At 34.4% G+C, this 13,915-nt stretch overlaps 1 protein-coding gene across 6 annotated transcripts; it reads right to left on the bottom strand.

Annotated features, from left to right (window-relative positions):
• Window positions 1-322: 322 nt before the first annotated feature.
• Window positions 323-12,778, bottom strand: LOC144963066 (uncharacterized). Of its 6 annotated transcripts, none has more exons than XM_078896689.1 (5): window positions 12,762-12,778; window positions 6,624-6,764; window positions 5,009-5,127; window positions 3,479-3,620; window positions 323-1,268 (listed from the first exon to the last, which is right to left on the bottom strand). In XM_078896689.1, the coding sequence occupies exons 2-5, from the start codon at window positions 6,706-6,708 to the stop codon at window positions 934-936; spliced, it is 681 nt and encodes a 226-aa protein (XP_078752815.1). In that variant the 5' UTR covers window positions 6,709-6,764; window positions 12,762-12,778; the 3' UTR covers window positions 323-933. The 6 variants fall into 6 exon arrangements, with proteins under 6 accessions (XP_078752815.1, XP_078752814.1, XP_078752813.1 ...); XM_078896688.1 differs by lacking the exon at window positions 12,762-12,778 and adding an exon at window positions 12,005-12,121 and having other exon boundaries at window positions 6,624-6,760; XM_078896687.1 differs by lacking the exon at window positions 12,762-12,778 and adding an exon at window positions 12,005-12,117.
• Window positions 12,779-13,915: the final 1,137 nt, after the last annotated feature.

Below are 13,915 nucleotides of genomic sequence, written 5' to 3'. Positions count from 1 at the left end.
ACAAGACAATAAATATCATATCCCAAAACTCTAACTATACATTTGATTGTTTCCTTCCCAGTTAGGGTATCCGGCCAGGGTCAGGACAAAACTAAGTAATCTCATCCCAAGACAAAAGTTGGAACACAGATATAGGGTATAGAAGACACAGTAAGTGCCTCCCTGTCCACTATGGGAGGTCAGGAACCCCTCCCAGGTCAGCCCTTTAAAAAGTCATTTCAGCGCTTGTAAAAAAATATGTATATAAGGATATGGTTGGAATTGTAAATACAGCACTTCATATGAACATAAAAATCCCAAGAGAAAAAAAGAACACTGATCATACGTTGAAGGGATAATGTGCTTTATTGTGCTTGGCATCAAACAATTAACACATTCTGCAGTTCCCTAAAATATATTTTAAAAAGTCATCCAGTTATGTTTGGATTTTCCTAATACAGTATTTTACAAATTAGTATTTAGGTACACTTAAATGCCAAATGCAAATTTTCTTTGCACATTTATATAAAATTTTTCAACTTAAAAAAAAAAAGAAAAAAAGATTTTCACTACACAAGATTCAATTTGAAATAATAAATAGCACAGCATTAACCTGATTTCTGATCAATTAAAAGAGTTGTCAAATTGTTTTAGTTACATATTTGTATTTTGAGTTACAAAAACCCTTTGGTAAGTGGTGAGTTCCATGTCAAAATGTAAACATGATTATACTTTTATATTTTTTACACTGACTTCATAGCAACACAATATTGCCTATATTCTGGCAGTGACAGGCTAGAGCAGCCATTATACAATTATAATTGTAAGAATCAGTCCAAAATTCTGGAAATTTTAAAGAACAAGTATCTTCTAATTTCTAATTGACATCTTCAATAAACTACATTCCTATTTTTAAAGTACTCAATTCTAAGTGAACATTTATAATTATAATTGCTATCTTCTTCTCTTGGATTGAGGTTCTGTTGGAGTTGCTGGGCTGGCAGATGCGGAATTGACATTTCTTGTCCGTTTTGCCCTTTTTGGTGAAGGAGAAGGTATTGAGGTTGGAGTGCTCTGATGGGAAGATTTAGAACTGGTTGCACCAACACTACTGCTACTACCGTGATGAGCTGATTTAGATTCAGAACGACTAGAAGGAGTGTTTGATCGACTGTCAGCTTTTGAAGCACTCGAGGACTTGTGTTCACTTTTTGATTCAGCCTTGGGAGTCTGGGAGCTTACTTTGCTGTCCTGTTTTGTGCTAAATTTTGAAATATTTTTCCCTGATGCTGTAGTAGAAGAACAAAATGAAATGAGTGACTTTATAAAAATGATAAGGAAAATACCAAAGAAAAAGTGTTATCAGACAGTTTTCTGTTCAGGGTTCTACAGGGTTTGCGACGCATTTCGGTCATTTCAGCACCAGTAAAAAAGAAAGAAAATGGGATAGTAAAAAAAGTTAGAGATTTATAATTAAAACCTCATGAGAAAAAGAAAGACGAAAGTGAAGGGTTCAAATAGGGAATAGATGTAGATTCCAAGAGCAGACTATCAGATTCCAAGAGCAGACTATCAGTCTACATAGTTTGAGATCACCTAAAAGACACAAGCACAGGTCCCAACTGAGAGGAAAACACTCAAATGTTTACAAACCATTTTATATATTCAAAAACAAAAAAAAATGTAACAGTACATAACAAAGAGATGATTTTGTTTGTTTGTTGCTTTAGGTCTCTTCCAACACAATTGAGGTTATATGAGAGACCGCTGAAACAAAAAAAACAAGCAATCTAACAAAAATAGTACAAATGTAAATCAAAATCATAACCTAAAGATATCATAAGCTAAATTATAAATAACCAAGAACAAACAGGCAGAAGATTTACAGAAAAAAAAATATCCCCTGTCAAAAATACAATCACAAACCAAAGAAGCAGGATAGGCTAGTAAAGAGAAGAAGAAACGTCATCACTATCGGATCGTACACCCATGCGAACATCATAGGTATATGATTCAAGGGTGATGCTCCCATCCAACCACCCGTAACAAAGAGATGATTTACAAGGAAAAAAATAGCATCTCTCAAAACTATAGCTATACATTTGACTGTTTCCGTTCCAGTCAAGGACGCTGGCCAGGGCTTAGACAAAACTAAATAACACTCCAAGACAAAGACAGAAAGCAACTCGGGAAAACAGATATAGGGGACAGAAGACACAGCGTGACCTCCTGCCCACCATGGGAGATCAAAGTGTCAAGATAACTTTATAGAATCAATTCTATTCATAAAGACCACTAAAGCTGTCTTTATGGACAAGAGACCATCCACAGCAGAGTTTGATATTAGTTTACAATAGAGAGGTTTAGCAGATAAAACATATAAATGTGACCATCATAACATAACACACATCACATATCTATCACACGACCATTCTCATTTTAATTAAAAATAATGCCGCTAAGCAATTTCTATATGGGTCATGGAAAAGATTACACTTTGATCATTGACATCCAATCAAAAATCACATAGTAGGCACTATTTTTACATATCATATAATGGGAATGATCATGTGATAGATATGTGATACATATGATCTGTTAAACCTCTCAAATATGTACCTTGAGTAATTTAAGAAAAAACTTATAGTCAAATAAAACAACAGTTAATTGTTTCGTTTGTTTAGAATGACTACACGCTCATATGAATAATTTGCATATTTTTCACTTTCACATCTTTTCCGATTTTGTTATAAAAGATAATGTGATTGGTCTCTGTTTCTCCAACTGCACACTCATCATTATTTCCTCTTCCATCGCATCACAGTATAGTTCCTCAGTCCTTTTTATTGGCTTGGTTTTGTCTATGCACAAAGTTTCAGTGCACTGCAACCAAATGAAGTAATCCAAGGATTGAGCGCAGTTAAATTGAAATATGTCTAATCAAAATGAAAGGGGAGTTGACTGCGAGTGAATAAAACTAAAAGGGCAGGTTGTTTATACACCTGTTTCAATTTGTACAGTCCAATAAACCTGGACAATTGCATGCAAAATGGTCTTTGGACTCGATGAACTCAGATTCAAAAGAACCTTCCATGCAATAAGGAAATTAAAAAGCTGTTTCTTGAGGTTTAAATAGTTGTAGCAATTAGATCGAAGAAAACCTGGATTTTTCCAAAATTGACCCTTAGTAATGCTGACTTTGCTGTTTCAATGGTTAACTGTATTGTCCTCAACCATTAAAAAAAAAATCATCTTTGATTTATTGCACATGTTGAATATTGACTGTGTTTTTAGGTTAAATGAAATCATAAGTAAAGGATTAAAATTGGGTAAATTCACAATACAAACAATTCCAGCACTCCAAAATTGATTCCCCAGAGTCTTTAAAAGTTAGGATAACAAAGGTATCAATTTTTCAAATAAATGAGTTGGAATCCAACTCTCCAAAATGTTTAATTGTTTTTCTTATTTAATATGAGTTGAAACATTGAATACTAACCCTCTGATTTTAAATGTTCAGTGGGTGCGCTATTTATGTAAGCAGAGCGTGGAAATGATTTTGTACAAAGATCCAACAAATCTCTGTCTATCAGTGAAAAGTCTCCATTCTTGTTTGGGAAAGGTACAATCTCTGACTCATACTGTGGAATAAATAAGTTAGATTTTGATTTTATTACTCAATTTTAATCTGTAAAGTACAAAATCAAACATACAAAAAGGGAAATTAAAGTAAGGTCATGTCATTAACCACTCACACGCATTCTCTTTATAAAGAATCACTTTTTGAATGTAAATCTAATATATTCATTGCACTAGTATTAAAAAGAGCAAATTATCTGCATTTATCTCTAAAGACACTCATTTGAATCAAAGTTTACAATGTTGCAGCCATTCTAAATTATTGCAAAGTCCAGCATGATTCTGGAGCCGACAGTGCTAAGTTGTTCTGTTTCTATGATATGACGATGTAGTCATTTAACATTTTCAGTCAGGCTTACCATTATACCCTGTATCCATTTTTACTTTTTCCATCATGTGTCAACGAAATGCAACAGCAGTGTTAAGTAACAGTAATCCCCTTAGAACATATAGCCTATACAAAGTTACTACTTCTGACCAATCCACAAAACAAACCCAGAGTATGTAAACCATTTTTACAGATTTTACTCTTAGTATTTTGATCACCAGTTCCTGTTAACAGGATTGATTTGTAGAAAATTGCCCATTTCAGTTCAGTGATCAAAACTACTATTCACTACTATGGCACTACTATTCGCTTTGATGAAAGCTTGGAAGAAAATGTTTGTAGGCCAAACACTTTTTTGTTTTGGAAAATGATTAATTGTATTATTAAAAAGGTAGAATCTGACATAAATGCTATCCCTTAACATCATAATATAATCGCTTTGCCATGATGATTTGCTATATTTTTGTTTTCTCTCCATTTTAAAAATGGTTCTTGCCTATCGACATGAGCCTTATATAGACATTTTTTTTTTTCATTTCTACAATGTTATATTCAAAATGCACAGTATGAATGCCTTTGACTTGAATTTGTTCCAACCCTCTGAGTGAGATCATTAAATCAACAACAGCACCAAACACAAAATCTATTTCTTGTATAAAATGTGAATTATCAAGGGCAAAAATCTATTTTCAGCCAAAATGTCAATTTCAAATGCTTAAAATACAGTTCTCCTTTTTCATATAAATTGACTGACTCAGAAAAAAGATTACAATTATCAATCCAAAACAGGGAAATAATATATATGAGGTAAATCGCTGATAATGAGAGTCTGTAGAGCATTTTTAAAGCAGTTCTCACTATTGTCATATAGCTTGATACAAACATGAAATTAGAATATGATGAATATCAACATTCAAAAATAAAATTATGCCCTTCCGCACGACATCATAAGATATCGTGGCCCTAGGCATTTAAATTCACCAAAAATCCAAAATTTCATTAAATTAATATGAAAATGGAAATCCATGCAATAGTTTTTGAGATATGAGCAAATATAATTACCAAAGCTTGCAGATCGTAAAGAGTAGACAAATGTTTCCACACCTCACTAGATGTAACCTTTTTAGTAGATGAGCTCAATTTGTCATGAATTGCAATCATTTGGAAGTGACGATTTACCCCTGTAAACAATAACATTAATGCTATGATAAAGCTATAATGATAATGGAAAAAAAAAACATAGTTTAAAGAAAACTGAGGCACTTTGAATGAAAGGAGAATCACAGGTCAGATTTCAATCAAATTGACAATATTTCTCAACATTCACAAAACGTTTGACAATATTTTTTAAAAACACAATTGCCCTGCCCATTTTTTTTTTCACATTATAAGCAATTGTCTAATGCATTTGAAAGAGATGTTCCAAAAATATGCTGACACCTAGTGTTGTGTGTGTGAGAGAGAGAGAGAAAGAGAGAGAGAGTGTGTGTGTGTGTGTGTGTGTGTGTGTGTGTGTGTATATGTATGTGTGTGTGTGTGTGTGTGTTTCTGTGGATGCATTAATAAAAAAAACGGAATACTTAGAGATAATTTTGTTTTGAGGTTTTGTATTTATGCTATGTACTTGTAGATGTAGATCAGTGCATATGTATCATATTATATATATTATATTATGGCAAATTGGATTTTTCATAGCATTAAGGCTCAGAACCCATTGGACCAATCGTCAATAAATTTTGCATGGTATTTACAATTAACATGAAGATTGTTTGCATTTACTATGAGAGTAATTATACGTAAGGATGATTTTATCGAAAAATCAAATTTGTTTTGTCAAATCCCATCAAAAACAGACACTATCGTTATTAGCACATGGGTTGTGTGTCAACCATTCGGTTAGCGAGTATGACAATGAGGTGGGAGAAGGTGCATTGAATCGATACCAGTTATGGTTCCACTCATTAATTTGAATATAATCAATTTCTTAAAATTGATATCAGCCATTTTCAGTCTTAACATTTGAAAAGAATTCAGTGACAAATGTGCAAAATATATAAAATATCAAATGCAGAAAATATCTATCCATGCCCAAATAAAAAGCTCCGTGAAGTTCTCTTATGAACTCGAAAAATGTATTGTTTATTAAGACAATATAAATTGAATTCAAATTTTATTCAGCACTTGAATGATACATTTTGAGTTGTATCATCATATTCATTGAGCGGGCACCGTTATTGAATGGACAGTTATGCTTGTAGATGCCTTGTGTAGACACAATGTGTTTGCATGTGTGTTTGTGTTTGAATCTATGTATGTGAATGTTTTTTCGTATTACAAACCAAAGTGTTTGAGAAACATTTCTGCACATGAATTGCCATTTGTTGGTCACTAAAGATTGCTATTGCTATTATCATAAGTAGTAGTAACTTATGAAGATCGTGGACCCCTTAAATGGGACAAAATCAAAAACGCTATCATATTTTTTTTCGAATGTTAAAAGGGGTTTTCAGCTTTTTATATCCAAAACAATGGTTGATCTTTACAAAATCCTCTGTTTGTAAAACCTAGATTACATTTGTCTATTCTCCCCCGAGGTAAAAGGTCCTTTCCTCCACAGACAAGAGACAATAACAAACAAAACAAAAAAACAAAAATCAACATCAAAGAAATCATTTACCTGCTGGTTTATGTCCTCTCATGGCATGAAAAAGATTCACCTCCATATCAATGTTCCATTCCACATCTCCACTTATCACCGCCATTATAAGAATCCAAGTATTACTTTAAAACAACAGCTAAATAATACACGATTGTCTGTCTTGATTAAAAAAAAAAAAGAAAAGAAAAGAAAAAAAAAGGTTAATAAGAACATTGAATAGATAATGTTTTGTGAGATACAGGCAACCCACTAAAAATTGACCATAAAATCATGTCCCTTTGAGAGGCCACCATTGTATCAGAGCAGAGCAGCTAATCTATATAAGGACTCTTGACCCTTAGTTTATTAAAAAAAATAAACAATAAAAGCAAAATACCAACTGACATCCTTTTACTGTCAAATCCTGTTTGGATCAAATACTTACTAGAAAAATAGTACAACGACAATAAAGATAATAAAAAAACATCACTTATCCATTCCATCTAGTTCAAGGATTCCAATAGCTCAGTTGGTTGAGCACTTGCCTCATAATATGCAAGGTATCAATCCCAGGTGCACTAAGATTTTTTTCCAACCCTTCCCCCCCCCCCCCCCCCCCTTCCCCAAACATTTATTGGGAAGCTCGATCTGTTACATCTGGCCACAAAAAAAAAAAAATACTTTGCGATAGACTAATAATTGCTTTTGTCTGTCTTACAACATTACAAGGACCAGAATAAAGTTTAGCTGCTGTTTCTTGTTTTTAAATTATACTATTTGAAAGAACCTTATTCCAACATGTCTGACAAAAAAAATACACAAAACAATTAAGGCAATAAACAGAGTGCTGTGACTGAGTTCCACCAGAGTTGATTTAAAAAGAGATAATCTACTCTAGTTTTTTCCCTCTTTATGGAGTGATGTAAATTTTTGGTTACGTCCCCTGGTGGTAGTTGTTCCAAATCCGTAGAGTTTTTTTGTAACTCAATTTCTAACAGCTCTAACTGAACTCCACTGTTTGAGCAACTCAATTATTTGACATCTTCTGATTGGTTCAGTGTAAATACATGAAAGGTATTATCAGTTAACCTATCTAAAAAAAGCGAAAATAAATTATCATACCCCCTCGCCCCAAATATGTATACTCATGCCCCAAACCCATACACGGCTTGCCCCAAACCTGTACAGCAATAAATTCGATATTTTTGGAGCTCCTTGTTGATTTATCAGAATTATATTCAGGGGATGAGGCATTGTATAAATTCTCACATTTTGAAATTAACGTGATCCTTTGGATACTTCGATTAACCATTCGAATTTGGGACAAGGCATGTACAGTTTTGGGGCTTAGGGTAAAATGGTATACCCCAAATCCATACGAGAGAGAAAAAAACAACTGACTTTAAATTCTAAAGAGCTTAGTGTTTATTTTATTTACAAAACACTTAGAAATCACAAATTTTACATCTCTGCCATGAAAATCATAAATTCTACATGAGTGATAGATGAAAATATTTGAACAGAGTTGATTTATTACTGTGGTGGAAACTAAAATATAGTGTGAAAAATTGTGGTTGACTACTTGGTTTCAACAAGGAAAAGGTACCAAATTCCTACACGATCGGTTAGCTTCATTTATAACGATAGGTATTTTGAAAAACTGTTCATAACTGGCATGAATGTCAATTTTTGTGAAGTTCAAGATCTTAAAAATGAAACAAAATTCTATTCACTGTGAAAAAGACAGACACACGGAAAGATGTAACCTATTCTGAAGCATATGGATTTGGGGCGACCTACCTTATTGGACTAAATCAAAAGTAATACAAAACAAAATTATCATCAGGAAGCCATGATGAGAAGATAAATGAAAACATGACATTGCGGCGAAACTTGAAAAGTGCGCATAGATAGCCTATTATAAAATCAAAGTCAAAGTGACTAGATATTGCTCTAACTATAATAGAACAACAGTTCTGATAGAGCGACACCTAATGGAACACTAGATGTCGCTCCAACATGTTGGTAATGCAAAAATAGAATCACTAAAGCTATAAAAGGAAAAGCATCTTATTATCTTGTTTTTTTCTGCTAATGTGCAATATTCATTTAAAATAAAATTGTTAAAATTCATATTTGAAAATAATTCCTCTATATAAACATGATTAAATATCTCCACAAGTCAGGTAGATTTGTGGGTAGTGGTTAAGCTGTTTGACACGGTTCTGGTTTCAAATCCCAACGATAACAAGTTTTGTTTTTTTTTCAATATTAATTGTTTTACTCCTTCTATTAATCTTATTTTTTTTTTGTTTTTTTTGTTTTTTTTAATGCTTTTTATTGATTTGTTTATTTTATTATTATTGGTGTTCTCCTTTTCTTTTATTTTCTTCATTTTTTCTTTCATTAATTTGTCATCATTTTTATCAGTATACTTTTACCATGTCTTATTATCATTATTCTAATGATTATGTCTCTATTTTATTTTCCTTATACCTGGATACCTCTGTATAGAGCTTTTAGACTTGGTGTAGTCTCCTTCGCTCCTCCTCATCTATTAATGATTGGACCAATTTTTATAATTGAACTTGTTTCCTAGGGGATGTTGCTTATCTCCAACTCTGCTTTTAATTTATTCAAATATTTTGCTGATACTGTGGTTTCTTGCAGTTTATTCCAGTTATTTACAATTCTAGATGAAAAAAAGTTCCTTCTTTCATTTGTTTTAAAACGTTCTTTTTCCAGTTTCTTGCTGTTTCCTCGTGTCTGAATGTTCTTGTTTGGTTTAAGAAATCCTGCCTCTACCCTGTCTATTCCCTTTACTATTTTATATGTTTGGATCATATCTCCTCTTCCTCTCCTGTAATCTAAGGTCGGGAGATTTAATTCTTTCAATCTCTCACAGTAGGTTTTGTCTTTCAGGTGTGTGATAAGTTTTGTTGCTCTCCTTTGCACTCTTTCCAACAGTCTTTGTCTCCCTCCAACTTCGGATACCATATGCAGTTGGCATATTCCAGCTTTGATCTAACCATAGTCTTGTAGATGGTAGTCATGTGTTTTGTTTTCAGATTCTTGAAATTTCTTTTCACTATTCCGAGTGTTTTACCAGCCTTAGATTGAACATCTTGAATTTGCTTCTTGAAGTTTAGCTTCCTATCAATAAATACTCCTAGGTCTTTTTCCCCATTGGATTTCTGCAGGGGTTTTTCTTTCATTATATAGTTTGCTTCTCTGTCTGTTTTTCCTAGGTGAAGAACTGCACATTTATCTACATTGAACTCCATCTGCCATATTTCGGACCATTCTTCAAACTTTTTCAAATCTTGTTGTAAGGTGTTTCTTTCCTCTTCTGTATTAGCTACTCCATAGAGCTTAGTAACGGCATAGATTTTACATTTAGATGATAGATTGTCTGGCAAGTCGTTGATATAAATCAGGAAGAGAACTGGTCCCAGTACACTTCCTCGTGGAACTCCACTTGTTACCAGTCTCCCCGCTGATGCTGTTCCATTCACTATCACTTTTTGTCTTCTATCTTTGAGGAAATCTCGGACCCATTTGACTGTCTGATCATTAATTTGATACTGTTCCAATTTCCTGATTAGGCGCCAGTGTGGAACTTTGTCAAATGCCTATCTGAAGTCGAGGTATATGACATCTAAATTGTTGCCTAATTCCAGGTCTCTCATCCAGTCATCCATTGTTTCAAGTAGGTTTGTTACTGTAGACCTTCCCGCCATGAAACCATGTTGATCTTTGCTGAATAGTTTATTCTTGGTCATATGATCAACTATTTCTTCTCTAATCAGCTGTTCCATGAGCTTGCAGACGACAGATGTCAGGCTCACTGGTCTGTAGTTTTCTGGATTTTTTCTGTCTCCCTTCTTGAATATGGCTGTGAAGTTAGCTTCTTTCCACTCCCTTGGTAGTCTTCCGTCTTTCATCGACTGGTTAAATATCTTGGTTAGGGGTTCTACTAGCTGCTCTGCTAAGTTTTTTAGAATGTAAGGATGAAGTTTGTCAGTTCCAGGTGATTTACTCTCCTTTAGGTTTTGTAGTCTCTTCATTACTCTCTCTTCAGTAATCGGCCATTGTGTAATAATAATAATAATAATAATAGATCTTTATTGTCCATAAATATGGCAATTTGTCATTTAGTTACACTTTTTATAACGTTAAACGATAACTGTAACATTGAACAGATATTTCACTCCTACTTATTTTCTCTCTCTCTCTCTCTCTCTCTCTCTCTCTCTCTCTCTCTCTCTCTCTCTCTCTCTCTCTCTCTCTCTCTCTCTCTCTCTGTCTATCTACATTATCTATATTATAGTATCTATATTACTTCTTTTTGCAATATCTGGCCAGTTTTCCTGGTTCTCCATTGTAAAGACACTTGCAAAGAAGAGATTTAGCACCTCTGCCTTGTCTTCATCTTCAGATGCCCAGGTGCCATCTTCTTTTTTCATATCACAGGTTCCTGTCTTGTCTTCATTTTACTGTTTACATAACCCCAGAATACCTAAGGATTTTCTTTCATTTCCTCTGCTATCTTGTTCTCATACTTTTGATGCGCTTGTCGGACTATTTTAGTTGTTGCGTTTCTCACTCTTTTGTATTTGTCCCAATCCTCTGTCTTTTTGCTTCTAGAGTATCTTCTATTTACTGCCTTCTTCCGTAATGCCTCTCTCCCTTCCTGCGTCATCCAAGGTTGATTTCTTCTCCCAACCTTATTATTATTATTTTTTTTAATTTTCAGGCAAATAAACAACATTGTTGTCATTGATTAAATTATGAACGTCAATGTAATTAGGGGGAAAATATTTGAGCGATCGATACCTAGCACGACCTAGGTAACATTTACACTAAAAATCGCTAGCCTGTCAGTATACTTACAAGCATTTTTATTTTGAAAAAATTACACAGGAAATTATTTAAAATAAATGCATTAAAAAATTGATATCCTAGCTCCTGAAATTTTAGATGGATTTTTTGTTGTTTGACAAGAAAATTGGAGGACAGAAAAAAGTATATCTACCAAAATATCTACGATATTCATCTTGATTACGCAGTGGAATCACTATTCGGACTCGCACTTCTCGTTCACTTTTATCAAGATTTCGTCTAGAAGAACGGTGTTGTGGGTTATCACTCCGCTTGCTGAAAACTGAAAATACAAGTAGACGTCTGATAGAGTCTATGCTATCTAGATTCTTGAAGAGAGAGAGAGAGAGAGAGAGAGAGAGAGAGAGAGAGAGAGAGAGAGAGAGAGAGAGAGAGAGACCTCACGCTAGACACCAGCAATTTGGGTTATTATGGAAGCTACTCACAGTATTATTACTTTAAGTCACATGCCCTTTAAAACTTTGTAAACACTAAAGACTAAAGTTTCGTTGCTGGAGCTTCATCAAAACATAACTCACACAAATTTCAGGGTCGGGATGGGTTAATCGTTTGCATATTCGATCGAAGCTCGAGCGGCAAGCTACGAATAATTACTGGGAAGCTGTGAATGTGAAGTAGTGTCGAGCGGAAGTCTCGATGATACCTCAAGTCATCGGCCACCAACACTCAAAACTTCCCGATATCGATGACCAAGGAAAAGTCGGGAATTCCCGAGAAAAAGCACTTCAACTTCAATTGAGCTTCGGATGGCTTTTTTGTATTAAAACTTAAAATACATTAAATAAATTCACTTTGTATAATAATAAAACATTGATACCTATGACCATTTTAATCTATTTACGACGTTTGTGTTTTGTTAGCTATTTTTTAAATTATATGATATTACGTCAATTCCCAATACCAATGACTAGGTATTGAATGAAAGCACCGATGACTTGAGCGATGCTCGAGACTTTTTTGAGTCTCGATGCTTTTTTGAGTCTCGAGATAAAAAGCATCGAGACTCAAAAAAGTCTCAGGCATTGCTCAAGTCATCGTCACTCATCGCCGACGAAGGCAAAATGTGCGAGAGAGGGGTGAATAATGCACACACAACACACACACACACACACACACGCAACGAATTTGTGTGTGTGAGTGTGTGTGTGTTACTGTCTGTGTTATATTATCATTCATGAAATGTTAAAAACAAAAATAAAAATAAAAAAACAAACAAGAGAAAAAAATCCAAAACAAAATAAGATCAAAAAATCAACACAAAGGCAAGGCTCTTACTCGATCCTACACCCTTTCCCCTCCCATCCCCTATTCCCTGTCCGCCATCCGCACCATCATCATCAACGCACACGGCAGACAGTGTAATTGTATATGAGCGCGCAGGTCTCGAGACTCAATACGAGAAGCATTGATGACCGAGATTCTCGAGACGAGAAAAAGCATCGAGACCAAAGTCGAGGTCGGTTCTTTAAAGGAACTGTGTATTCAGTCCACCGGAAATAAAAATATTTAAAACGGACCAATTATCGATAATGACGACATTGATACTGAGCCTATTGTAAAGTAGTCATCATCAAAAGTGGATAGGCATAACATTTATGGCAATTTGATGGCTTAATAATATCATTTACAGCGTTTTATTTACTCTCAGAAAGTCTTGAGTGAGAGTTGTTCGAAATCGGGAGCCTGAAATTCTCGATACCATGGTTGCCAGATAGTCATTGGCCTGACCAATTTGGCCAAAATTGACCACACAGAGAATAATATTTCTATAAGTAATTTAAAATTGACATTTATATCTATTTTTAATGTTTCCTAGTCCGTTATAATTTTCATGATTACCAATACCGATGAGTTTTCAAAGGAGATCATAGTTTTAGTATTGTTTGCCCAAGTAAAGTTCTATTTGGTCACTTTTCACATCGATCACTGGCCTCGGGCACGCCTGTGTACTCCCTTGGCAAAAATATTCAGTGACGCGGCCTTGCATTCCGGAAGTTACACTGGACAGTGCCTAGTGCTACAGCTGATCAGTTGAAACAATGGCAGCTCGCCTAGCAGTTTTTCAATATTTACACCCATCCCAGAAAATATACTTTTTTGAGCTAATAGCAATAATTTATGGTACAACCTTTACATTTTCTTAAAGGGAAATAAGATATTTATTGAGAGAGAGCAAACTTAGTAAGAATTTATGAAACCTGTAACAGTCATCTTTCTATTTCGAAAAGTTGAGTGGTGGAATGAGAGGGAGCAAGGCTTTACACCTTATTGCTACACACATTAGCCTAGTTTTCGTCTAACACACGCATATACACACAAAGAGCCCACGTACAGATGCACACATGTAATAAAGGAATTTTCTACAAACACACACACACACACACACGCACGTGGGTAACATTATTTCTTTGTGTCCTTTGTTTGAGATG

Source organism: Berghia stephanieae, chromosome 1, assembly GCF_034508935.2.
Source record: "Berghia stephanieae isolate SIO BIC M18660-M18661 chromosome 1, UCSD_Bste_1.3, whole genome shotgun sequence".
Lineage (NCBI taxonomy): Eukaryota > Metazoa > Mollusca > Gastropoda > Nudibranchia > Aeolidiidae > Berghia > Berghia stephanieae.
The sequence above is the reverse complement of the archived record's forward strand: the minus strand, read 5'-3'. Positions and strand labels throughout refer to the sequence as shown.